The 27321-nt window shown below is 51.2% G+C and overlaps 1 protein-coding gene across 1 annotated transcript in view; it reads left to right on the top strand.

Annotated features, from left to right (window-relative positions):
• Window positions 1-27321, top strand: part of SPOCK1 (SPARC (osteonectin), cwcv and kazal like domains proteoglycan 1) — a 508761-nt gene that overhangs the window by 396314 nt on the left and 85126 nt on the right. Inside the window, exon 6 of the mRNA XM_036897747.2 lies at window positions 23626-23740. Within this exon, the coding sequence (XP_036753642.1) occupies window positions 23626-23740 (115 nt within the window). The remainder of the gene's footprint in view (window positions 1-23625; window positions 23741-27321) is intronic.

The raw sequence follows: 27321 nt of genomic DNA, 5'->3' as shown, positions 1-27321 counted from the left end.
AGAGGAGAGTGGGGAGGGGCAGACCACAAAGGTCTCTGTGTGGCCTCCTGAGGGACTTGACAAGAAAATAGCAGAATGTAAGTTCATGTGTCTTCGAGGACTGACGTGACTGAGCACTCTAGGGACTCGTTTTTGTCTTGGTGGGTGGAATAGCTTTGTGAGCAAATATAATACCCTCTCAGGACAGATGAACCCCCATATGTAAAGAGTTTTCAGTTCTGAAGAAAGGACTTCAATTCACCATCCATGTACCTTCATCCCAGGCTTTGTGCCCAGCCCCGGGAATGACAGAGACGAACAGTTCAAGGCCCCTACTTGGAGGTGCTCTGCATTTGGGGGCAGGGAGGGACGATCTGTGATTCCCCCAACCGTGAGCAAAATGGGGCATCTGAGGCAGATGGAGGCTCAGAGAGCCTGGGAGCCAGGGAGAGCCAGCAATTAACTTAAATGTTGCTGTCCAAAGAACTGTTATCTTTATGTGTCCTCACCTGGAAACCAAGACCTAAAAGTAGAGGTGGCTAGTGGGCTGTCTCTCAGTGGAGATGTGCCTTTTCTAAGTATAGCCCAGGGCATTTAGCTGCCTGGTATTGATGCTTTTTGTGAAGGAATTGTTTCTCAGTGTTCAGTGACAGCGAGGGTTTTATCACTGCAGTTTAGTACAGCCCTTGGGAGTGTCCTCTCGCCTGGCATGGCACCGTTCTGCCTGAGCTGTTACTTTATATCCTTAGCACCTACAGTGCCTTGCTGCTCAGAAGGCAGGGCTGGAGGAGAGAGGAGATAGTCGTTGAGAGGACAGAGAACATCACTTAGAGCTGCCAAGTTTGAAAGCAGAGTCCCCAGGCTCGCAAAGAAACTGCCCAATGCATCAAACACGTCTTTGTGCGCCCTTAGACCAGCCCTCCCATGCCCGCCCCTGGGTGTCTCTCCGCTCCCCTTTGCTCTTGCCACTGGACGCAGAGGGCTGGAAAGGGAACCTGCGGCCCACTTTTCTTGCTTTTGTGTTGCCTTTTCCCCTGGGCTTGGCTCAGGTCCATGGCTGTACAAGCATGTAAGGAGATGGTGGGGTGGGGAGGCCGACTGGAATCTGAAAGTTAGCCAGAGAGTCCTGTGAGAAAGAGAAACTTCTTGATGACAGGTGCCTGAGAGTCTCGGCAGAATCAGGTAGCATCTTGTCAAAGCCCCTTACTTAAAACCTAGGGGGACAAAGGGATTTCCTTTTACAGAATCTGCCTATTCTGTTTGTGCCGTGGCCCTTCTTCTCTGCTGGCTTGGGGATGATGGAGCATTTGAGAAGTATTTCATGCCCTCAAGGTGAAACTCCATATAGCACCCAAATGTGACTGATTCTGCTCTTTCCTTAACTCCAGCCAGCAAAAGTGCTTGCTGTGTTTTGGTCCCCACACTTGGCTGGGCCATGGGGCATGAGAAGACTGGCTGGGCATAGCACCTGCCCTAGACAAATTGGCTGTCTTGGGTGCCACTTACTTACGCTGGTGGCACAGTGAGCTGCACTGAAGTAGAAGATCACGTGTCCCCACACAGTGTATATCTGTGTGTCAGATGCCTGCTCTATGCACTGGAAGGCAGGTCTGGATGTGCCCAGAGGCAGAGCCCAGGAGTGACGTGCTGTCTGACAGGCCAGGAGAGAGGGGTGCTCTGGGGTGGAGAAGAGCAGGGACTCTCCCTCTCTCACTCACTATGTCATTGCTCATGGGTGTGTTCGTTGGCTCATTGCTTCTCTGAGAAGTTTGGAAATTACGTAGCAATTTTGTTGACGAAAGGATGAACTTCAGATTGCTGTTTTGCCAACAGTTGTTTGGTTTTAAAGGCAAGCTCAATGCTATTTCATTGAGATAGAACCTTAACACCAGCAGCGTGTCTCCTGTGGGACTTGCACATTTTGTTAGAAAAAGTCTTGCCTCCATTTCTGTTGTTGGACAAGGATAATGATGGACCATCTCCAAGTTGATTCCATTTCTCCATGGATTCCCAACCAAGTCAGTGACCATAAAAAGGTCTGGCATCCAAGTTTTAGATCCTGTGCTTATATTCTGGCCAATTATTTGGGGAGTGGAATGCTCCAGCCTGCTGGTGGCCTCTGTTGCATTCCTGGCACATCTCCTGGGTATGTTCCAGAAGACACCCTTCTTTTCCTCATTCCAGCTTAAACCATGGAGCTATCTTCTGTAGTTACAAAGCCCTCTCCTCTAACCCAGTGCTTCCCAGAGTGTTTTTAGAAGCTTGAAGTTCTTAAAAGCTCACTCTCAATTTCTCTGTATATTTTGTTACTAAAAATTAGCATAGATTTGGATGTTTTTATCTTGTTATCAGATGATGCTGACTTTGGACTAGTTGAGTGGACATCCAAGTTTAGTGGAGAATACTTCTTTATGAAAGCCTCATCTGCTTTGCATGGCTTCTAGAAGTCAGCCCCGGATTTGCTGGGTGGGTGACTCCCATCGCAAACAGGTCTGACTGGGTGAGGTCACTGAGGGGCATTGAGGGGGAGCAGCAGCGCTCCAGGTCCTGGGTGTGGAGAAGGCCTGTTGGTGTCCCAGGGCCCTTGTGCCACTGGCACCAAGGCCCTCTGCTATCACACTTGTGGCAGGTGTGGGAGGAGGAGGAGGGTGGCCACATTCTGGACATTGACATGCCAGCCAATAGGGTTTAGTGCATGCAGTATGGGATAGGAGGCATCACTAGAGTTTTTAGTCTGCAGCCTAAAGTCATGTCTACTTCCTTTCGCAGCAGGGCCACCAGAAAACTAGGAGATACTATTGGGACAGGGAGGCTTGAAGGATTTTGATTTTCTGTTCCTCCAGTTTGAGTCAGAGGGAGTGTCAAAGATTTTGATGCCCACGGGCAGCGGTAAGGAGGGTGAAGGGAAGCTGAGAGGATGGTGATGTGTTGGCTGTCAGGAACAGGCTGTCTCCTCCTCTCTCTCTGCGTGCATTTCTGGGCCAGTGCCCCATTTCTGTCCCTCACCTGTTCCCCAGGGCATCCTCCTGGCCCCTGCTCTATATCCTCTCCTGGCACACAGACTGTGCTTCTCTGCTGGAGCACAAGCAGTAGCTGCTGCTCACTCCTCACAAGACCAGGCTCCAGTTTGATTTCTGAGCCACTTTCCTGTCTTTGTCTCTGTCGCTGTCCCTGGCCTCACCCCACACCTCATTCTTTCCAGTCCTCAGAAATACACATTGCAAGGCTGCTGGGAAGACTTATCCCCAAAGAGGTTTTCTGTCTGTGGGGTAAATGGACAGAATTTCTAGAATTTTCCACCTGTCCTTAATGCATTTACATACCAATGGGTGTTTTACCGCTGCAGAGCCTCTGGCAGATCTGGGGGCAAGGAGTGGAGAGAGCGCGGCCATTCGCTCCTTCCCTCCGTTCCTGGCATGTAATTGGTCTGGCGCGCGTCAATCGCCAAGGACCCGCCCATAACCTTTCTCCCGGAAGGGGCTGGCGGGGAAAGGGGGCACACGCCAGGGCTGCGGGGGGGCTGGGGCACGGAGCAGGTTTTGCAAGCGGGGACGGGGAGAAAGGAGCGAGAGGGCACATGCTCCGAGGCCGGGAGGGACGGACAGTGTGGAGCCTGGCTAGCAAGCTTTGGGAAATAAAACCCCGTAACCCATCCAGTCTTTCGCTTGCCTCACTTCAGTTCCACCAGATTCATTGGGAATATGGGGAACCCTCCTACTTTTGGAGCTCCACCATCTTTCAACCCCCATGGCGCCTAAGGGGACCTGCCGTGGCCCATTGTGTACTCGCGGCCAGTCTGCTCCAATATGCTAGTCGATCCATTTGTTAATCCTCTTGCAAGCTCCTTGAGGGCAGGGCGTTGACCCCGCTACTTCTCTGTGTATCTCTCAACCTACAGTTGTCACCAAGATGGGGATGATCAGCAGGAAAGCTCAGGGCCCCCAGAGGGGCGGGGTGCTGGTGGTGGGTCAGGGGAGGGGCAGGAGGACTAGCAGCCCTCCGAGGGGCTGATAGATTTCCTATCAAGATACCATTCTTCTTAGCTTTCCTTATAGGTGCCCTGGAGCAAGCTGAGATTAGGTGATTTATATCCAAAAGTAGAAACAAGCCCTCTGGAGAGACAGAGATGCTCATCTCTGAAATCTGTGAGAGATTGCTGAGCACAGGAAGAATGTACAACCGACTCGCATTGATGAAAACCAGTGGGGTTAGAAGTGAAATTTACCTGATGAGGAAGCAGGAGGCAACCATGTGGCTTCGGAGCCGCGGCACTGCTCAGACACGTCAGTCCCATTCTGTGGGAAGCTCTGTAGGAACAGAAGACATAGCCCCTCCCTGGGGAGGAAGTCGCGTCAGCCTTGAGGTGGGACATGCAACCGGCTGCTGAGGACACAGTGTGTTTGAGTTGGAGCAAAGCCCAGAGCCCACCAAGTTCAGCCTCTCCTGGTCCCCACTCCCCAGCACTCAGCCGTGTTTATACACGTGGAAACTGAGCTGCGAAGGCAGGATGTTGTTTAAGGAGAGACTGGGACCTGAGTCTCCCGACTTCCACCTGAGAGCTTCTCGCGGGAGTGTGGGGGATGCTTCAGGGCGCCAGGAAGCTTGGAGAAAACACGTAGGGTCTGCAGCCCCACCTTGCAGAAATCCTATGGGGGAGTCCCTGTTAAATGGGGGAGTCACTCGTCTTTCCCCTGCTCACGCACTCCTATTTTCTGCCTGCTTCCGGACCCCCTTTCTGAGGCTCCTCAGTATTCCCCCTCCCATGGGGCTTGGGGAGCCCTCTGGGCCTCCGAAGGTTCGAGCCGATGCTGCACTTCCGACTACCTGCTCCTGCGCATCGCAGTCCCCGTGCCCCCTGGGTCTCCTGCCCTGGCACACCTGCTGTGCTGTCCACCTGAGAAATGCTGCCAGCCACCGTGTCGCAGGGAAGCAAAGGCCCCAGCCTCCCCGCCAGGAGGTCCAAGGATGCAGGAGCGCGAAGGGTGAGAGACCTTGAGGAGATGGCTCCTTAAATGAACTTGATGACGTGAATAACCATATTGATAATGATCGCAATGATGATAAAGATGAGGATATAACAGCTCCAGTTTATCGAATGCTGGGCTGTGCCACGGCCTTTGCCCATATTGCCTCACTTTGCACATAGCCCAGAAAGGTCGGGGGTGCTGCCCCTGTTTTCCAGAGGAAGACACAGAAGCTCAGAGAGGTGAGCCAACTTGTCTGAGTTGATGGGTCCAGGACCCACACTCGGACCTAATCGCGGCCTCTTGGGTCAGAGGTCAGAGCGGTGGAGAGCTTTCGGATGCAGCATTCGGGGAACGCCATCGCTTTCAGAAAAGAAGGGAGGCCACTTGGTGACCTTTCTGCCGTCTGGCCCTGCTGCAGTTGATCAGTCAGGAGGGAAATAAACCAGGCTGTGCTTCCTTCATGCTTCTCTTCAGGAAGATGTATCCTCACTGTACTGATTTCATTCATTTCAACAAATATCCACAAGGACTTCCCCAGCCACTGGGCAAATGAGTTTGTTACATAATAAGAGCATTTGATGAGGACTCAGAAAACATCAGTCAAACCTCAGTTTTACTTCCTACTATCCTGGTTTCTGTGGACAAATCACAGGGTTTCTCTGAGTCCCAGTTTCTTCATCCATGAAATGAAGCTGATGATGATAGAGGCTGTCATCCCACGACTGTCCTTCTTCAGCGTCTGCACCTAGCTGGGGGCTGACAGGGGACTGAGGAGCCCTTGACATCTTGTAACACTTGAGGTGGCTTATTTTGTCCTCAGTGAAGAATCCTTGTGGTCGGGCTGAGGATGGGTTGCGGGGCGAGGTGGCGAGAGGAGCAGAGGGAGGAGCCGAGTGGTCAGGCAGGAGCTCTTTTGCTCTCGGTGGGGAGCGGGCATCCTCAGCAGCCAGGCAGCAGGTGACCTAGGCAGCGGGACCAGAAGAAGCAGGGCCCTGCTCGGGAGACGGGAGCAGGACCAGACGGGGAGTCCCTGCAGTAAACGCATCAACAGCATTCTTTATTTCCTTTGCCTTAGCTTAACAGCCCTTGAAGTAGATGTTGTTATTACCTTCAGTCTTCTGATGGGAAAACCTGACTCAACTAGTACATGGCAGCATTGGCATGAAGTTGAGGTCTGTGTGGCTGTGGAGCCACCCTCCCACCCCCAGGGCACTGCTTTGTGTCTGCGGGAAGGGATGGGGTTTGTGTTGGATGGAATAGTAGTGAGGTGCCATTTGCCATGCATCCCATGGGCAAATATCTTGAGAATGTGCTTACATTTGAGGTGTACTGTGAGGAGGAAAGGAGCTAATGGCCGCAGAGCTCTGCGTTCAGTAGTCATTTCTATCACTGTCATCATCATTGGACGTTCCCTTCGGTAATGGTTGAGCAAGAGAGTTGCTGGCCATCTCCTTCTGTAAGGGCGTGCCTTGGGGCTGCCTTTCCTCATCCCTGGGCAAAGGTAAGGGCCTTCCTCACCATGCGCCGAGAGTGGAACTGTTCTGCGGGACAGCCGCCTCTGTCTCTGACCGTCTCCTCCCTCCTGGTTTGGGGAATCAGGGAGGGGCCGCCCCAGCCTTGCCGTAGTTACAGGCGGTGAGTGGGACCATTTCCCCGGAACTGAGCTTCTGCTTGGGAAAATAGGTCTGCGTTACACATGCTGTCCTGTGCGGCCTGCCCTGTGCGTTGGGGGCAGGGGGCAGGTGGGGGCAGATTTGGATGGCTCAGGGGCACTACTTAGGGAACCTTCGGGTTTGTCATGCTGGGTGCTGAGGGACCCTTCTGTTAGAATCATCTATTTCGGTTTCTTCTAGCTACATGGAAATGTTTTTTTTTATTTTAACAAGTTTTATTGCTTTGTTCTGATTGTAATTGTAATAAGTGTAGAATATTTGTTTGACTGTGGAAAATGATGTGCTTTGTAGAATTCCCTGGCCTTCTGCAGTTGGTGGATCCTGAAGTGGGCCCGTGGCTTCACCAGAGCGAAGAGTGTGCCCATCCAGAGGGGAACCAGCAGGAAACAGCAAGGGGGGCCATCTGGAGGGATCGGAGGGACTGGCTCAGGGGGCAGCCAAAGAGAAACTTCTGGAGGAGACTGAAGAATCTGATAGAGATTTCCTTTTTTCTTCAGGCTTAGTAGGGCCCTGTGATAGAACTTTCTCCTCTGACTCTACAAAACCTTTAGAGAACATTGAGTTTTCACTAATGCTTCTCACAGAGGACTTTTTTTGGGGGGAAGTGAAGTGATGAGTCCCTCTGTGCTTATGGCCTCTCAGTGCCCCTGAACCAGCCCTGCTCTGACTGCATCTCTCAGGCATTTTCTGTGCCCCAGCAACACCCCAGGCCCTGGCACAGGTGCTCAGGGTGAGGTAGTGAATCTCTGCCCTGCAGAAACTTAGGGTGCAGGGAGACAGCAGATCTTCAGGCCACGGCTCCAGGTGGATGGAGCATGCTGGGCGAGGTGCTGTCCCCGCTTCACCAGCCCTGGCCACTCGGCAGCCTCTGGGGCGTGCCCAGCCTGCTCGGCATATCGCTGTCAAGTAGAAGGGGACAAAGCCACTATGTGAGGATGGCATTTATGGCATCTTCATGGATGAAAAGTGAAATGACTCAGAAGTGGAATGGAGGCTGCATACCAGCTGTGGCTCCCGGAGTCTTTGTGGGGGTGAGGGGATGGCCACTATGGTGTGCCAGGCATCAGGCTGAGCTCTAACCGTGATCCGGGCCAATCCTCAAAACTCAAGGCAGGTGTCACTATCATCCCCATTTTACAGATGCAGAAACTGAGCCTCAGGGGGCTCAGCAGTTTGCTCCAGGTCACAGAATGGGCAAGCAATGCTAGGTCTTTGAGTCTGGGATGTCTGCCTTCAGAGTCTTTCCTCCCCTTGACATTGCCTTAGTCCTGACCCCGCAGGATTCTTGCTGTATCGTTATTTCCTGCTGTCTCCCTGGAGGATAGAAGTCTGGCAAACTTCCTGGAGACAAAGACTATAAGAATGTCCCTCTCATTCATGGGCAGGTGCAGTGGGAGGGATGCATGTCCCAAAAGTATCCTGTGTTTCCCATCGCGCACAGAATGCGTTCTCTGTGTCTAGCCTTGTGCAGAGCACTTTGTACACGTCATTTCCTTTTATATTGAGTTTCCTAGTATCTGGCTTCCTTCTCTAGAACATAAGCCCCAAGAGGATGGTAGCTTTGCCTGTTTTGTTCACTGCTATATCCCTAGCAGCTGGAGCACTGCCTGGCACACAGTAGGTACTCAACAGGTACTAGTTGAATGAGTACATTATAACAGCCCGTTGAGGCAGATACTATTCCCCCATTTGTCAAATTCAGAAAATAAGACACAAGAGGATTAATTAATGTTCCCATAGCTGGGAAGCCTAGAGTCAAGGAGGATTTGAACCCAGGATGGCTCATTTTAGAGCATCTGCTTTGACTACTCTGATGTTCCGAGAAGTCAGCGGTGTAATTCCCGGGGATTCGAGTGGCTGATATAGTGGCTTCCCTGTGAACCTCACAAGTGGTGTCCTCCTAAGGCAGGAAAGGAAAAGAGATAATTGATGAGCTTAATTATCTGCGGCACTGACATGATGAGGGTGCCGCAACGTAGTGCTCGTTATTACACTGCAGCCCAGAATTCCCTGAAACAGGAGGGAGCAGGCACGTTGCAACGGGCGCCGTGAGATACGAGCTGTTCCCTTTTGTTCACAGGGGTCCCCCACCAGAGTTTGGTGTTACAGTGTTTGAAAAATCACTGGGCTGTATGAAACACAAATTATATTAGATGGAGAGCAGCTAGCTTCCTGGAGATCACAGTTGGCCTTCGTTAATGAATTTGGCCTGATTAACATAGGTTCTGGACTGACATCAAAATATGCAAGTGGCAACTTGGTAGGGGGGCAGAGACTAGTCTGAGCGTGCTAACTTTGAGATCAGGGGAAGGGGAGGCTTGTGTAAAGCCTGGAGCTAAGGCCTAAATATGTAACGAGCTCCTGGATCTTTGAAGCCCCACCGTTTTGCTGAGACCTCTGTACACTGAGGTCCTGCACAGGCTCTGGGGCCTTCCCTGTTCTCTGCCCAAGGACGCAGAGCCAGGGTAGAAATCTAAGGCTGACTGACCCTCAGACACTGCACCAACTTCCCTCGTGTCCCATTTCCTTAGTGCTTGAATAATGGTCATGCATCCGCATGTAACCTCACCATCCCTGCAGTCTTTACTTTCTAGGATTCCCAGTGGTGGCTTGTCCCCAGTTGCATGCCTCCCTATAATTGGGTCCCTACTTCTGCCCCTCTAGTCTCATGCCAGTTGCTCACCCTTTGAATCTATCTACATAACCATCGCCACCCATCTGGTTGGGGGCTTGGCATCTCATCACAAGACTGCAGGCTTTGTCCCAGGGCTGACCTCCTAGATTCAGATCTGCTGCTCTCTGTACATCCCAAGAAGTTACTCAGGTGGGTGCATTCCGGCATCAGATGCCCTTACCTCATCCAGCCTTGTGAGATTGCCTGTGTCATGTCATGGCCATCTCAGGGCCACTGGAGCTGTAGTGTGGGCCTCAAAAGAAAGTGCACAAGGGGGCAGGGGATCCCCAGGAGTGATGCGACTTGGACATCTCTGGCCATGGGATGAATGGTAGGAACCATCAGCTGCCACTTGTCTCATGGGGCAGAATGGTCACCTGGTCCGGCTGGCTCACCTTTCATTAGGTTGTAGGAGAAATGAGAAGAGACCTGTCTGGGGGGAAATTGTATAAGCAAAGAAAGGAACCATGACAGACTGCTTCCAGCCCGCACCAGTTTCACCATTCAGCTCCATCAGCAGAGAGTGAACTCTTGCTAAGGCATTTTATTACTTAAATGTACTTTACACAGAGGTGACGCCAAGCAGAGAAAAATCCTCTCTGAGTTATATGGCTTTTTTGTTCAGCACTACAGGGTCTTTCATCTCTAAGCAGTAAAAGCAGGTAGTAATTCAAAGTTTCAGGTACTGTTTCATTTTAAAAATATCGCCTTAGTCTTGCTGCATTTGTTCAAAAGTCTGCTTTGGCATTTTTGGGCACCTTTATCTAGAGCTTCATTTCTTTGGCCCTTATGAACATCTGCAGTCTTTATTCCGGCAGGTCTTTGGGTCTTAGTTTCTAGACCAAGTAGATGGGAGAAGAAGAAATTGGGCCAGAGCAGACATAGAGTAAGGCTGGCTGGGGAGGGATGGTTATCTCCTGTCAGGCCATGGTGAGATGTTAATGGCTTTTTCTGACCTTGGGGACTGTTAGCTTTGGAAACGAGTTGGTGATATGCTTAGCAAGCAACTGTTTTCTCATTCCTCAGAATGTCAGGGCCTGCTGGGAATGAAACATGGACTCCTTATCACTAAAAATCTGCTGCTCCTCTTTCGCCATGTGCATTTCTTCTCCCTTGTCGGGAGTCTTGAGGGGATTTCATGCAGAGGTTCTAAGGGAGGTCCTCGCTTCAGAACGCAGGAACCAGGAGCCTCCCCCTACAGCGTGGTAGTGATGACAGAGAAACGCCTCCTGGGAGGGAGGCAGCCCAGGCCCACCCCTCGGGAGGCTGGTCAGCAGAGCTGCTCTAGGACAGGGGGCAGCACCCCACTGGCAGAGGTGGCCATGCTGACAGGTGGCTTCACCATTGCTGAGCTTCAAATGCTTAAGCGCCCATGAAGCCAAATAAGTATCTCCGAGATCAGAAATCAGCGTCTTTGCTGGGCTGCTCTGTAGAGGCTGTGGGTCCTGGCTCTCACCTTCCTGTGCATTGGTGACATGGTGACCCAGCCCTGCCTTACATGGCTCACACGGCTTTACCACTTCGAATATCTGAGCTTTCCTCCCCTCATTTCTCCAAGAAACTCATACTTTCTTTGGTGATAGGTCTGGTAGGGCTTTGGGGAGCTTATTTTCTCTTTTTCTTTCATTGAACAGATAAGGGTACCTGGTATGTGCTGGGCACTGTTTTAGGTGCCTGAGATGTAGCAGTGAATGAAAAAACCAAGAACCTTTGCCCTCGTGGGGCCCATGCTCCTGTGGGGTCATGACAGATTCGTGTTTATAGCTTTACTCTGAAGGTGCCCAGAGGTGTCACCTGAATGCCCTGAGCTGAGGTCCAACAGGTCGGTGTGCCGGGGTCCTGGAGCAGCCCCGAGCAGCCTGCTCCGTGTGGGGAGGGCTGGCTGAGGAAATGAGAGAGGCAGTCACGTGAGAGGAGCGTCAGCGGGAAGAAGGTCTGGGGACGAGGGCGGGGAGTGGTCTGGAAGCACTGGGGCCAGGTTGTTGGAGAAGCAAATCAGGGCCAGAGGTGCCAGGCCTCAGGAAGGAGGACTTGAGCTTAATCTGAGGGTGCGAGGAAAATGTCAGCGCCTAGGGGATTGGTCTTTGGTGTGGCCCCCCAGTAAGCAGGGAGGCCCCGACTGGGTAGCCGGAGGGCCCTGCAAGGCTTGCATCTGAGAGGCTGGGAGGACCCCGGTGCCGTTCAGGGGCTGTGTGCTGAGAGGTGACTTCATCTGGGCCACCAGCCTGGAGTGTGTAGAATTCCTCGACAGGCAGAGAAGGTGGGGGGCTGCGGTCCGGGTGCTCTTTTGGCCGAGCTTCTGTCGGTCCATCTGGCGTTCACTCAGCGCCTGCTCTTTGTAGATCTTGTGCGAGGCACTGAGCCTAAACAAACGAAGTACAACACTGTGTGCCAGGAGCTCAGAACAAAGACTGGCGGGAAGGCAGTCATTGCAATACTGGGTAAGCGCCAGGGTTGCAGAGGTGGGCACGGGTGCTGGCACCCACGGGGACACCTGCCACAGGCTCCTGGGGGGCTGCTGACAAAGTAAAGCACCCAGGTGGACGGTGTGTCGTCCCCTCGGGGGTCTGTGCTCTGGAGCAGAGAGGGCGTGTGTTTGCAGAGAAGCAAAGGCCAGAGGGGGAGGGACGTGTGGCCGTCAGTCACCAGGGGCCTTTCCTGCTGGACTCAAATCTGCACTTTTATCCAGGGATGACAGGGAGCGGGGAGTGGGTGTAAAGCAGGGCAGTATCACAGATTTGCATTTCACAGAGGTCACTCAGGTGTGGAGAGGCCCGCGGTGGAAGGGAAGAATGAAGGCAGGGTTGGGCAGACTGGAGGAAAGAGCTCAGATTTCACATCCACCATGTGCCTGGAAAGCTGCCAAGCGGAGGGATCTCTCTCTGGTCTGACAGCTGCAGGAGGGGATTATCCTTATTTAGTGATAAGGAGAGGGAGGCTTGGGCGGGGTATGCAAATTGCTCAGGTTCTCACCTCTAGAGAGCAGTGGCCCGCCAGACTGCCCTTCAGGGCTGCAAGGAGAGAGACAGACAGAGCCTGGCAGAAGGCCTGCCCCCTCCACCAACACAGCTGGGGAGGTGAGAGGCAGGACAGGAGTTAGGCGCCACCTCAACTTGCCTGCCTGTCTCTTGTGAACCGTGAACCGTGCCTGCGGGGGAGCCTGCCCCAGTGGTGGGGGGACAGGCGGCTGGGAGAGGTGGCTTAGCGTGGGCCCTGCAGGGAGGCTGGGACAGCCAGCCAGACAGGCATCCAAGGGGCACTTGTTGCAAAGGAGACATTTTTATTTTAAGCAGGTGCCAGCACCGTGGCACATTCTCTTCCTTTCTCTAGAGCTGCTGGGGCCCCCACGCCTGGGCTGAGCAGGGCTGCGGCCCAGCACCCACTCCCACCCCGCCCCTCCACTGCCTGCAGCCTCCTGGAGGTGTCCGCTTTCCTCCACTGGCTGCGTCTCCCTACCGCCCCCGTGGTCTTCCTCGTACTTCTTCTCTTTTTCCCTCTCTGCTTACAGCCACGCCTCCTCTGCTGATTTCTTTTTTTCGTTTTGTCTCCTTTTATTTTTATCTGTGTTCCTTCCTTCCTTACCTTTCGGCCACCTCATCTGGAAAATGGGAGTGGTTATCCTGAACCTCGCAGAGTTGCTGGGAAGATGGTTAATTAATTTCAGCCCTTTCTATCCACTTTGAGGTGTGGGGCTTCTCTCTGGGCCTGGGGGCATGTGAACGTGAGCAAGTGTCCAGTTTCTTTCCCTCAAAGGAGCCGATTCCAGTTGGGATCCGAGTTCAGAGGGCTGAGCCTCTGTTCTGAGGCCCTGGCTGGGCCAGTCTGAACTGCCAGCAACTAAGTGTTTTGCTCAGGGGAGTCTCATTGTAATACTTGGCGGTTCCCCTGTTAGCGGGGAGAAGCTGCAGGCCCTCACGCCTCCATGGAGGTGAGCCTGGGTGCCATCAGCTTCCTGAACACACGGAGCAAGGTGCCTGCGTCATCTCATCCAGTGTCGTTGACGCATCAGCTTGACTGCTGCAAGTTATCTTAGCTAAATGCCACCTAAAGTATTTAAACTGACTTTGAATACCATCAGCATTGCTAGTGCAGTTGACAAAGGTTGCCCTTGGCACGTTTTAGGGTAGGTGGCCCACTGTGGTCATTTCCCTGCTCCAGCACGGTGTCGTGACCTGCCCTGCTGTCTCCGCTTCCTCAGTGCTGGACTCATTCCCTCTCCTCAGGAGCCACTGTCTCTTTCTTCAGCAATCCTGAGATGCCTGGAAAGGCTTTGCCAGACCCCTCAGTGCTTAGAAGTCTGGGGGTCACCACACACAGCAGTGCATGAGGGAGAAATGGAATGATCTGGATTAAAAATGAAATTGGCCATTTACTGGCCTTGTGACTTTGAGACAGTCGTTTGCTTTCAAGGTTTCGGTTTCTTAATCTGCAAAACGAACCTGGCAACACCAGCTCTCATGTCGTGCTATGTGAAATATATCCCATAAATAAACAGACATACATTAAGTACCTGCTGTGTGCTGTGATCTAGATAAGACGCCTGTTTTCTTCAGGAGGCAGCTAGGTAAACAGGTGCAGTGTGGTAAGTGCAGTGAGAAAAGCGCAGGGGAGCTGCTGGTGGTCGAGGAAGAGGGGAAGGCCTGAATCTCAGTTCTCACACTCAGGCTGGTCCTTGAAGTGGTTTGCCTCCTTAGTGTTATGTAAACCAGTTTCATTTTTATGGGGACCCCCATTCCTACAGGGATGGGAGGAAACCGACCTTGGGCATTTTGTGAGATTCACTCTAGTCCTGGGTGGGGAGCTCTTATTATGTATTATGTATTATTGTAGAAGCACGGGGGTGGCGAGGAGGAGCTGGTCTGCCACTCACCTGTGCACACAGGCCATTGCTTTTGTTGACTCATTCCTTTACTGTGTATACTTTTATTGAACACCTACTATATGCCAGTTATTATGCTAGGCACTTTGGATACCGTGGTGAACAAAACAAAGATCCCTATGCTCGGGGAGCTTACATTCTAGCAAAGAAGACAGAAAACAGCATATAAAATAATCATAAATTTACACAGCACATTAGAAGATGTTAAGTTAGATAAAAGATTACATATATATAAGGTGTGCCAGTTGTGGTCTTACTAGTGTGCTGAGAGGTTCCAATGAGAAGGTGACATCTGAGTGACAGCCTAAAGGTGAGCGGACGCATGAAGGGACCCTTACCTGTCCCCATCTCCAAGGCCTCTCTGCCATTTCCATGCCGCACTAGGTGAGGCTGTGTGTGGTTCCTCCGCTCCTGAGCTGTGCCCCAGTCTCTCCTCTCTGGGGGCTGCTGTCTCCCCCAGAGGCTGGCAGGAAGCAGCAGGGCCTGGAAACTTCAAGTCCATCCTCACCTGGGCTGTCTCTCCCAAACCCCAGATAGAGGAGTAATCCCACAGAAATGTAAAATTTCACAATATTATCCAGCCTTAGGGGGCTCCCAGGCTGAGCAGACAGCAGGGCAGGGGCCCAGAAGTAAGGAGCAGCAGAGGTGAGACAAGGGAGGCCCTGGGATGGGAGGCTGGGGAGCGCAAAGCATGGACCAGGGACCAGGCAGTAGCAGTGGTGAGTCTGGTGGGTGTGCGGGGCAGGCAGGCACCTATGGGTGCCACCTCACCAAGCCACGGGCACCACCAGATGCACCGCGTGGGGGGCTCAGCAAAGGCTGAAGGAATTGCTTACCCTTGTGACTTGCCCCAGAGTCCTGCCTCTGGGGAGATGGCATCTTCTTCTTGGGCCACCTCAGGTAGAGCCTCTGCCCCTGGGCATTTCACATCCAGCACTTTCCACTGGCTTTGTGACACAAGTCAGGGAAAGTTCATGCAGCCTTGATCCTGAGAGAAACCCGGGGTGAGCTGTGCCTTAGCTGGATGACCTCTTTGCCTCCTCATTCGCTGGAAAAGGGTTTACTAAGCCACTGACGGAGCAAACAAGGTCAGCAGAGGGTGAGGAAGTCAATCAGGAGAATGACCTTGGACAAGATGCCTGTCTTCTTCCAGCCTCAGTTTCCCAGAGGCAACATGGAAAAGTATCTCTGTAAGATGAAATATGCTGCGACTCAGGGCGCCGTCCTCAGCTTTCTCATCACAGGACTGCGTGCTTACGTCAATTCCCAGAACTTGTGCTCCAGAGAAACTGCTATGGTTTCTTGTGGAATGCCCATTGACAGTTCTCGGCCAGGTCCTGCAGACAGTGAACAGATCCCTGCTGCCCTCAAAGAGCTCCCGCTCTGCTGGGGAAGCACAGAGGGGATGTCATTGCAGCAGGGGAGTGGCCTGGGCTCTGCAGGGGGCGCAGCTGGGGAGCAAACGCAAGTGTTTCTGGGAAAAGTTTCCCAGCAGCACTGGGCAAAGCAATGTACATTTATTTTTACCTGCCTAGTGGTTTAATAATTATTAAACATAGGAAGAGTCTAGAGAATAATGTAATGAATGCTTGTATACCCATCGCCGAGATTTGGCATTCTTTACATTTTGAATCGTTTGCTGTCTCTGCACCCACAAACACACTTTTCCCAGGAACCCATTTAGAAATAATTGCAGACCTTGTAACATCTCACCCCTGAGAAAAGAAAGTAGATGAGCTCCTGTATGGCCTTCGTAGGTTTTATTATACCTCCGAGAGGAGTAATTCAGTAATATCACCTAATAAACAGTCCACGTTGAAATCACGGTGATTTTTGCTACCATGTCTTTTACAGCTTTGTATAATAATTATTTTTCAGGATCCAGTCAAGCCTCACTCATTGCATTTATTTCATTTATTTAATTTCTTCTAATCTAGAACAAACACCTGCTCACCCCAGGGGCTTTTTGTTTATTTTTTGACTTATCTTACAAGATGTCCTCAATTATGGATTTGTTTCCTAACAAAGGTGAGGTTAAGCTATTTTGGCAGCTCTACCACATAGGCACTACTGCGTGCTTCCCTTTGTAGCGTGTCAGGAGGTACATGCCAGATGGTCCCACTACTTGGGGCACTTAATTGGCCCCTTGGTCCCTTTGTTAAGGGGTGATTGCCATATATTTTTAGGGAAATGTTTAATTGCTCTGTGTCCTGTGAGATGACGCTTTGAGACTATGTGACTGTCCTGGCCTCCAATCACGTTTAACCAGTGTTTTTAGTAAACATCAAATGATCCTTTCCTGACTTGATTATTACATGGGGAATTGCAAAATGACTTTCTAATCCCAGCATGCCTTCTAAGTTAGTGTAGCTGGCATTTGCCTGTAGGGAAGAGCTTTTCCTTTCTCACATTTTTAGCAACTTGATTTTAAAGTTTAAGGTTCTGTCTTCTTTAGAACTCTTGACTCAGAAATGTGTTGGGAATGGGGAGGAGGAGGGGGAAGAGAGAGGAGGAGAGAAGGGGAAATGAACTAGGAGTAAAGGCAGAGCCCTGAGTCACCCAGGCCTTCCTGGGAAGGCCGCCATCAGTGCAGCTGGGAGGGCCCCTTCCCCTCTGCTCCCTGCTCGCTCCTGTCCAGCCACACTGGCGTCCTTGCTCTCTCCTGAGCAGAGGCAGCATCTTCCACCCCAGGACCTTTGCACCTCTTTTTTCCTGGAACCTCCTTCCCTGGAAAGCTGCATGGCCCACGTTATTCTGTTCGTTGTCTAGACATAATCTTGCCAGACAATTTCCTGATCACACCAAATAATATACCATTCCCCCCTATTCTTGTCTCTTGCTCCCCTTTATGTTTCTCCCCTGCCCTCATCAGTACCTACCATATAAACTCCATGAGAACAGGGGCTTTGTCCTGTTGGTTCAGAGCCTTGAACAGAGTCTGGCCCATTACTAGGTTCTCAATAAATATTCATTTGGATGCAAGAAGGAGCATGTACATAATTGCATGTTTGGTAAAGCTCTGAATGGGACCAAAGACCGTCCCCTTGTTTCTTTTCATGGCTCTTTCCAGATGGCCACAGAGACACCCAAGCCCTGGGCAGAGATGCACGGCTCTTCTCTGCCCTACAAGGATCACACATGTGGTCAACAACCATTCACTCCACACCCCATTATTAAAGCCAGTGGAGCCATGATATTACCCCCCCTCCTTCTTTGACATGATTTTTGGGGAATAAAAACAAATCAGAATTCATCAACTGTGAACAAAATGGTCAACTGTGAACTGTCAACAGTCTGGTTTAAAAATAGATGATTGGTTGATGAAATAGAGTGGAGAAAGCAATTGAAATAAAATGTTAAAAATAATACCCAAAGTATGCAAGGCAAAGTGAAGAGTGTGGTGTGGTGGAGAAGGGCACTCGGTGGAGACCTGAGTGAGCAGTGAACCAGAGAGAGGTCATTTAGTTCTGCTGTACAGATCATAGAAGAGAAAGATTTACTGGCCATTTGCAGAAAAACATTCACTCATTCTGACGTGTTGGTGTGTTATGCAAAATGGAAGGAAAGATTGGTCGGGAAATCTGCTAGCACATTTATTTTTAAGCAGGTCAACATTTTGAACACTCCTGCCAATTTGTGAAATCTTTGGCTCTCTCCGTCTTCTGTTTTTGTGATGTTTGGGGAAGCCATTTCTGTTATGGCAGGTCAAGGGGTCTAGAAGCTTCAGGGTTTTGTATTTATATTTGCATTTGTATGAATATGGGTTTCAGTACAATGTTCGACAGTCCTTAACTGATTTCCCACTTTCGGGCTCTCCTGTTTTAAATAGTTAGGGTTAATTATTTATTTAACTGCTTGATCAAAAAGTCAATATAAAGGCTTGAATTTTTCATATTTCTTCTTTTCCGGGCATGAATCACAGCTGATAAAATTTGGCCAAGTTCTTTATGTCCAGCTGCCTTATATCATGAGGCTGCCACTCCACATTTTTTTTTCTTCTTTTTCTTTACAGGAGAACTGAGCCATTTTGGCACAAAGACCTGTACTTTATAAACTTAAGACAAGGCATTTTCATTCCTTAGAGACTCTTTTTAAAAAACCTGGATGGACTGTTACTAGTTTGCAATGGCTACTGTAATGACGTACCACAGACTAGGCCGCTTAAACAATGGAAATTTAGTGTCTCACGGTCCTGGAGTAGGGGTCTGAAGCCCAGCTGTGAGCAGCCTTGGTGCCTTGTGAGGCTGTGAGGAACAATCTGTCCCCTGCCTGTCCTCTAGCTTCTGGTGGCCTCAGGTGGTCCTTGTAGATGGCCATCTTCTCCCAGTGTCTTTCACACCACTATCTTCCCTCCACGTGTGTCTGTGTCCAAATTTTCCCTTTTTATTAGCATGCTGATCATGTTGGATTAGGACCCACCTTTATGAGCTCATTTTAACTTGATTATCTCTGTAAAGACCCTCTTTCTACATAAGCCACTCTCTGGGATATTGGCGATTGGGACTCCAAAATATCTCTCAGGAGGGATGTAATTCAGCCCATAACATAAGGTACAAAGCTTTCCCCACTCAAGGGTGAGGCAGGGGCCAGAGCAGTGGTGATTGCTCTCCACTTAGACCCATGGCTGGCGTGGCCCAGGGCCAGCGGGGTTCTCTGCACAGGCCACAGGGGCCGTCTGATAGGACCCACCTTTACTGCAGTGTGTGTCTTTCCCCTTCTGCTGGAGGCGTGCCTGTGGCTGTTTGTGAGCTTCGTGTAGTGGGCTGGCTCTTCACTCCACATCCCAGCACTGTCTTCTATACCTGTTTCCTCCTTTTTTTTTACCCACACCCCAATTCTTTTCTAAAGTGAGGAGTTATGGGTGTCCCTTTATTAGTCCCCAAGAGTGTCAGTTTGTACTTTGCTCTGTGCTTTTCCACCTCCAGGCTGCGGACTCCATGAGGAGGGCTCCCAATCTACCCTGTCTCACCTGGAGCTCTGCAGACACTGTTCGGATGCAGGTCAGCAGAGCCCGGTGGTGCCAGTGGGCCACCTGGGTCCTCTGCCTGCAGGGCAGCTGTGGAGGAGGGAGTGGACAGGTGCTGTCTGGGCAGCTCCTCACTGCAAAGCAGTCACCATCCATAATCTGGCCAGTTTTCAATGCCTGCCTTGGGTGCTCTAAGAGAAGGCATGGGAATTCTGGGCCCTTGTCCTTTGGTCCTGAAGCGGCCAGAAGCCAGTGATGTCCCTGTGGTGTTGGGGACCCTCATTCCTCCCTCCTCGCCTCTCCAGGAGAAACTTTCACACTCTGTAAGGACGCTCTCTGCTCCTGCCGCCTCCTTCCCAAGGAGGGCTGCGTGCGGCCTGGCAGGCCGGAGCCCAGAGTCTCAGGGCAGGTGACACCCACGGCGAGGAGCAATCGCTGCAGGGGAAGGTACCATGGCCTGCCTCTTGCCCCCTCGCCTCCTGTTCCCTCGACAGGCCTCTGTGCAGGGGGCAGCAAACCTGCCATGCATTCAGAAGCTGTGTGCAGTCAAGCCACGCACACTGGACAAAGGTGGGCCGGGTCTGTGCTTTCTCTGCCGCCGTGGCGGGCGGCAGGCGGCCGGGGCTTTGCTGGGCATCTGTTCCCTGCAGGTGGGGCGAGTGGGCGGCAGGCCTCTACTTGGTGGGAAAATCACGGTCACAGAGCAGGCCTGGTCTGGCAGGAAGCCCTGAGTGTTGAGAGTGATCTGGCCCTGCTGGGTAAGGCTGCGCGGGGCTACTATTGGCTTTTTATCTGTTCTTCCAGAGCAAGAACGTGGGGGAGAGAGGATGAGGTAAGAAACTGGGCAGGTCATCGCCAGGCGGGACTTGGAGAGGTGCTGTAGGAAGCCAGCATACGTGAGATGCCTGCGCCGCAGGCCCTCGGGAGCCCTCTGCCCAGCGAAAGTTCAGGATTCGGGTTCCAAGCCGTGTGCCCTCTGCCCTTCCCAGGGGCCCTGCAGGCTCTCATTCCTCCTAGCGAGCTTTCGCGGGAGGTGTGGTTATAGCGTGGCCGTAACCTTGATAGATGGGTGTAAACTTTGTTTTATATTTGATCATAAAGTATTTGATTCATAAACATATATGTATTATTTATATAGGTGCTAAGAAACCAAAAGCTTCAGGCTCCAGCACCCACCTTGTGAAACAAACCACTCCCAGTTTTCACGGCGCTTCTGTGGGCTGCTGTCTGGTGTCACCCTCCTTCCAATGGTATCTTGTCATTCCAACACCTCTGTAGCTTTACCATGTTTTAGCTTTTACTGGTCTACATACCAGTGTGTGTGTGTGTAACTAGCTTGCTTTGAGCTTTATGAAAAGTGGACTTCCAGCCCTTTGACTGCTGGTGCCTTCCTGGAGTCAGGGAAGAGGCTGGGCGGCATCCGCAGGCTGCAACAGTGTCCAGGAGGCGGTCCGGGGGAGGCCAAGGAAGCTGGGTCACTGGGGTAGAGTCCACGGGGGCTGCCAGGCAAGATGAGGCCAGCCAGGGAATACATGTTCCGGGCATCCGGCAGCAGGTGGACCACACTCTGGCTCCAGCGGCAGAGGGGGGAGCAGGGCGGCTGAGAGGCAGAGTGCTGAGTGTGGAGCTCAGAGAGAGGACTCAGGGAGCCTGCACGGGTCAGGGGGGCTAACCACAAGCCTCTCGAGTACTGAGCTCCGGCCCCTGCACCCCTGTGCAGGCAGACTGGCAGCTCCTGGAGGCTGGGGCAGAGGTTCCAGCAGCAGAGTGAACAATGCCACCTTACCTTCTGCCTTTATCATTCAGCAGCTATTTACTGAACACCTACTTTGTGCCAGGGATCCACATGCATCGTGTCAGGCTGGGGATAAGATGGTGACCACCACCTCTTCCAGCTGTTAAGGACTTCACAGTCTAGTAGGAAGCAAGTTGTTCTGTTAGTCAGCTTTTGCTAAATTATTCTCAGTAACAAATGAGCCCCAAACATCAATGGGTTCCAACAGCAAGCATTAATTCCTTGTCATGCTGCACACTGGCTGTGGCTTAGCTTCAGCACTGGTCCAAATCCTCTGCCTTGTGGGTCCCAGGTGGCAGGAGCAGCCGTCATAGGCCCATGTCATTTTCATGGTAGAAGGAAGCACAAGAGAGGTGGTGACACCAAGCAGCGGTTCTTAAAGCACCTGTCCAATCCTGGCTTGCCTTACTCCTGCTGGCCACCCGCTGGCCAGAGGGAGCTGTGTGGTGAGGCTTGTCATCACTGGGGAAGGAAAGTCTGCCTCCCCGTGGGGTGGTGCTGCGCTGCAAGACGTAGCGTGACGGCCAAGTGTAGGGCCTCTTTGAGGGAGACCAGAGAATGTCTGGAGGAGCGCCGCAGTCCATCCAGACATAAACAGGCAATTGTAGTAAGAGTGTGATGAGACCGTATCATAATAACTTCTGAACTTGAAAAACATTTTCATATAAAAATATTTGTTACCCTAAAATTACTAGCTTTAGGGATTCTGTTGAAAATATAGTTTGAGACCCCCTAATCTGAAACTGAGAACTGTTCCGGAGCACTAACCCAGAGTGAAGGAGGCGGCGGGGCTGGCCCCAGAGGTCTTTGCTCCTGCCCTGGGCACAGGCATGTTTCTGTGCAATTTGAAAAGAAAGCTCTTATACGGTGACCCCCCGGCCACCTTCCAGATTCCCCTTGGCTTACCTTCTCTCAGTTCAGCCCATCTGCAGGATGTCCCTAACCTTCGGGTCTCTGTGCTGCATCCCTACGTGCACACGTGTCCTGCCTCACCTCAGAGTCACGTCCGCATGGCTTTAGGAGGACATGAGCTTTTCTGCTCCCTCACTGGGTCAGTGAGGTTGAGGGCCGGGCCACGGTTTCCTTTCAGACCGCCTCACCACTCCACGGCCCCACTGGGCCCCTACCGGACACCTAACAAACAGGGACAAAAGGAAGGTTTGCGTCAAGAGGAAGCCAGGCCCCTGTGGGCTTCTCTGTTGCTCTCTGTCCACAAGAATTGTCAGCGACTGTGTGGGTGACAGTCGGAGTCACTCGAGTGACTCCAGTGCATTTAGAACCATGTTTAAAGTACTCTTTGCCTCGGTTTGTAATTGGTATGGGGGCTGAATATCTCGTCCCCACAATGAGTCAGTATTCAGCTGTACTGCTGTGAGCTGCTTGGCAAATGCTAGTGGCCTTTTTCAAAGGTAGGCACTTGTGTTTTCCAAGAGCAAGGCGTATATCTGCTCTTCTCCTTCTTTTAAAAGATTCCCCTTGGCACCTGATAAGAGCCTCATGTGCAGTGGGTGCTCCATAAATTTTGCCTATCTCCTCTTTCTTTGAACCTCCACCAGATACAAACATGGTCCTGGGCCCATGGGCCTTGGCAGAAGACTCATTACACACAGGCTTTGATCTTGAGACTTTCACAGGGAAAAAAGGAGTGAATCTCAAACAACTCCAACCTTGGCCGGCAGCAGCCCAGAGCTCCATACAGGATATCTGTTCTCTCAAGTCCGTCCACGTGACAGGAGTGATGTGGGGCCATTAAGTGCTTAGCCCTGGAGTCAGGCATGCTTTGAATCCACCCCTTGTGAGCACTGTGATCCTCTTCATCTTATTTAACATCTCTGCGTCTCAATTTCTTGTTCCATAATGTGGGACTAACAAGAATGCTGTTCAGTGCTCCGGTCTTTTGCACCTATAATTAGCATCCTTCTTTCCTGCTTGTGTTCTGAATCGTTTGAGACTTCAGAGTAAAGAGCTGGCAGAAAGTGGCCCAAATACTGCCACTGTTGCTGATAAAGGGTTGACAAGAGGGTATATGACTTTCCGGCTTCAATACTGAATTGCGAATTCATTGGACATTTTTATTAGTCCCAGGCTACTTGCATCACCGCAGGCATCCTCTGGGGGAAAGACTGTAAATGTAGGTTTTGGGTGATTGAAGCAAAAGCCTTCACTCTTCACTTGTTCCCGAGGCAAGAGGCTGGGCCTCTCACATCCCATCCAAACTTACTAAACAGACTGTTCCTCTTGCTCTCAGGAAGAGCGTGTGAGCCGCTGAGGACCTTGGAGTGCGCCCCTGGCAGCGCTTCCCGACGCGGGGGTAAGGCGGCATGGAGAAGCAGCCTTCTGCTGAGAGGTGGGGGGGGGTGTCTTTGTGGACCCTGTGGAACTCCAAGATGTTGCTTCAGGCTAATACTTTTACTAACACTTACATGGAGGTTGCCGTCAGTTAGAGTAAGTAAGCTGTGCTTCTGCAGTGTCTTTAGACATGAACCTATGGAAACCTTTGGAAGAACACAAACGGCCACTTCTTATCTAGGATACTGTGATCCAGACCTCTAACTGAGACGGACTCCCCTGTTCCCATCTTTGCGCCCAGGAGCCTGACCGTGGCTTGGCGAGGCACTGGCTGTTCCTGAGGGAGCCAGGTGGGGGTTTGCGCAGCTGCCTTCTGAAGGCCTGTTCGCTCTCTGTTTTGCAGTGCAAGTTGGAGTTCCATGCTTGTTCTACCGGCAAAAGCCTCACCATGCTCTGTGACGGGCCCTGTCCGTGTCTCCCGGAGCCTGAGCCACCGAAACACAAAGCAGAAAAGAATGGTGAGTGGGGATGGCAGGGGACGCCTGAAGGGGGGTGTGGGTGGCCAGCGTGGGCCAACATGGCCAGGCTCTGCCCCCGGTGCCTGGAACCTGGCATTCAACAGAGCTATTCTAGCCCACGTGGGGAAACAGCTGGGCTTGGCGGGTACGACAGCTTGTTTAGGGCCTGGGAGCAGAACTGCCATCAGCTGCCATGACAAAGATAGAAGAGCTGAGAGTCTGACAATAATTCTGTTAGAGCACAATGTGCACTAGGTTCCTGTAGACGCCGCACTGACTCTGGTGGAGGAAGGGCAGGTTTTTCTGCATCTAAGACCAGGGCCTGCCTTAGGGTATATCTTAGTCTTCCTTGAACTCAAGTCCGTAAATCCTTTGAACCTCTCAAGGCCAAATTTCAAAACAGAGATGCAGAGAAGTCACAACAGTGGAGAATATTCCCCCAGAAAGCATTCCTTTATGAATATATTCTGCTTGGAACACGGCCAGAGCCAGGAGACAGATGCAGGGAGATGAGGTCCCTGGGGCCGCTGTTCCCTTCCATGACTGAGGGGCAGGTCAGCCGGGACCGACTTGGATATTGTCAGGGCAGACACGGTAATGTGGTCTGACTAGTCTCAGTCCCTTTTGAGCCTTCCTTAATGAGACCCAGGGTGGAAGTTTCCCTTTGCCTTCCATGGAGCTGGGCTTTCTCAGCTGTCGTGGCTCACCCGTGGGAAGTGCTGTGCGTGCATGTGTGTGTGTGTGCGTGCATGTGTGTGTGTGTGTGTGTGTGTGTGCGCATCTTCTCGTGTGTTCTCTGTACTGGAGGAGGATGAATGGCTACCACTCCCTGAATTGGATTATCTTCCCGAGGGCACGCGGATGGAGCTGTTCACGTCTAAATGTGTTCATGATGGTGACTGCTGGACTGTTGTGTTAAAAGGCTCTTTGGGAGCTTTAACTCAGAATGCGAACGACGTTGTAATGCATAAGGCACTGTGGTCACAAATAATCTCCATAGATTTTTCTTGATCTTAAGGCATTTTGGTCTGACTCATTTATGTAACTACAGTAAAAAAAAGTTGATGAATATACCTAGGCCTCCTCCTCGTGTGGTCAGAAAACCTCAAGCTGTGGTGAGGTTAAGCAACCACAAAGTCTGGAAAATTAACTTCTAGAGATTTAAGATTCATTTTAGGAAATTTCAATAGTCTCTGTTATTCCAGGTGTATTGTTTAGTGTTTTTATTTGCTCTTTTATTCTGTGGTGGAGAAACCAAACCAAGGAAGTCATCTCTACCCTTTTGCCTGCGGCATCTGGAATTGGGGTGAATGCATTTCTCCTCAGGGGCCCCCAGATCTGCTAAGGTTTCCTGACTCACCATAATAGGTGATAGGCCAGTTTTCTGGGAGGGCTTGGTGGTCCTCCAAATGAAGTGCAACACTGCTCTCTGAGTCTCTTTACTTTTAAAAGCAATGTAGCTACTTGCATAGGCTCAGTAAGAATTTGTTCTAATTTTTACCAGGACACAATTGAGCAAAGAGATGGTGCCATCAAGGCCATATCTGGAATGGCATATTCGAGAGTGAATTCATTTAATCAAGTGTGACAAGCCCTCTGTTAAGAAGTAAGGGTGTACTTCATTTGGAGGACCCCCCAAGTCTTCCCAGAAAGGTCTGTTAGCTCTTTATGGAGAGTCAGGTCAGTGAGAACAAGAGCACATTTAAAAGTGTTTCCATTTCAAAATGTGAATCCTGGAAGGAGGTTGTAGCAGTTGGGATGAAGGGGAGAGATCAGAGGTGAAATGAAAGGCAACTCATCCGTGGCGTGGAGGGAGGAGGAGGTGTGGCAATGCAGTCCCCTGGCCTTACCTGCCACGGCTCCTTCCAGAAGCTGCAGGCCCTGCGAGTGACAGTCCACATCTTCCTGAGACACATCGGGGCTCTGGACTGTGTCAGGAGCAGCCTTACGTCTGCACCCATTGCAGAAATGACATTGCACCGTCTCAAAAGGCAGGTGTGTCAAAAATGTGGCATTAGTATTGCCGATGATGAAATTTTATTTTCAGACTGCGACTTTGAACCTGGGTTTCATGTGGTAATAAAAACATTCATGTACTCACTTCCAGAGAAATTTTGTTAACTCAGGGTTGTACCTAAATTCAACCTAGTAGGGTTGGGTGGTGGCTTACCAGCCCCGATCCTGGTGAGAAGTGGCTCCTGGACTTGTCTCTGTGTCTTGGCATCTTTACTTAGTTGACTAGCAATGTTCATCCTCCCTGCATCCAACCAGAGACACCAGAGATCCACCCGTGACCTCTGTTCACACGTCCCCTAGGTCATACCGAGTTCTCTTTCCCATACTTCCTACTCCTCTGGGCTTATTAATCCTCATACTGTCCCTCCCTGGCCCCCTTCAGGGCCACAGACAACTTGAGGAGGCCCTTCTATGACCTTCTGGTGTCAAGAAAGACTGTGCTGAGGTTGCTATCTCAAGCCCTCTCTTCTTGGAGCCGCCTGGGAGCAATTTCTGTTCTCTGCAGAGGATATTTTTATGAGGCTTGCCTCAGACTGGATTTCATATTGGTAGCAAAATGCAGGTCCCCTTTGCTCCTGGGGCCCTCTCCCCATCTGGGGTTTCCCCCTTCCCTGCCCAGGACCTAGAGCTGGATTAGAGACAGGGAGAAGCATGGTGAGTAGACCTTTTCCAAGGAACTCACCTGCCTCTAGCCGTTCTCCTTCCCAAAATGGTGTGTCCTGTAGCTCCAACTTTGATCATTCCTGGGGGAGTGTTGAAGGTTTGTGAGGGTGGGGGCTAGCTCCTTGGCTTTTGAGTGTCATGCATTTCTCTGCTTCTTCTAGCCCTGCTCCTTTGAGTTATAACATCCCGAGCTCTTGCAAATCAAAAGTCCAATGTATCAGCTTTAAGTTTCAAGAGCATTTTTGGGAAGCCAATGCCAAGTGGTCGATTTTTGTTCTTTTTGTGCATGTGTGATTTTTTTTTTCCTGGTCCCTGAAGACACTGAGGGTCCCTCAATATCACTGACTATTTCCTCTCACATGTGTCAATTACCATGGCTGACTTTGGGCAGGTTACTTCATTGCTTTCTCTCTCTTATGTCTGTGAGTCCAGTCTAGCCTCAGAAAAGGAAAAAGAAAAAATATTAAAAAGAGGGAGATGAAAATGAAATCTAGGGTTTAGCCTGGGTTTCTGTGTTTGCCTGAGAGTCTTCCAGGAAAGACCCCCCCCTACTCTCTCAGCATTTCCCAGTACCCAACAGCCAGCCTGGTTAGGAAGTCACTTCTTACATCTAACATTAACCTTTTTTTGCTCCGGAGAATTGCTGCCACTGTTTTCTTAAGTCCTCAGTCAAGAATATGAGGAATATTGGAGGTACTCATTTCTTGATTTCCTTAGTGGTTGAAAATCTAAGGGGACAACAGAGGTCTCTTACAATTAGAGCCTTTAGATACATTGTTACACTAGCCAACACTTCTCTCTTGCCAGACGTGAGCCTGTCCAAGCCTGCCTCCCTCCCCTCTTTGGCAGAGAGAGGGCACTCCCCCTTGGCCTGCCCTTGGCAGCTGTATTGTATCTGGAGG

The sequence above is a fragment of the Manis pentadactyla genome, chromosome 13 (assembly GCF_030020395.1).
Source record: "Manis pentadactyla isolate mManPen7 chromosome 13, mManPen7.hap1, whole genome shotgun sequence".
In the NCBI taxonomy this organism is placed as follows: domain Eukaryota; kingdom Metazoa; phylum Chordata; class Mammalia; order Pholidota; family Manidae; genus Manis; species Manis pentadactyla.
This window is presented reverse-complemented; position numbering and strand designations above follow the sequence as displayed.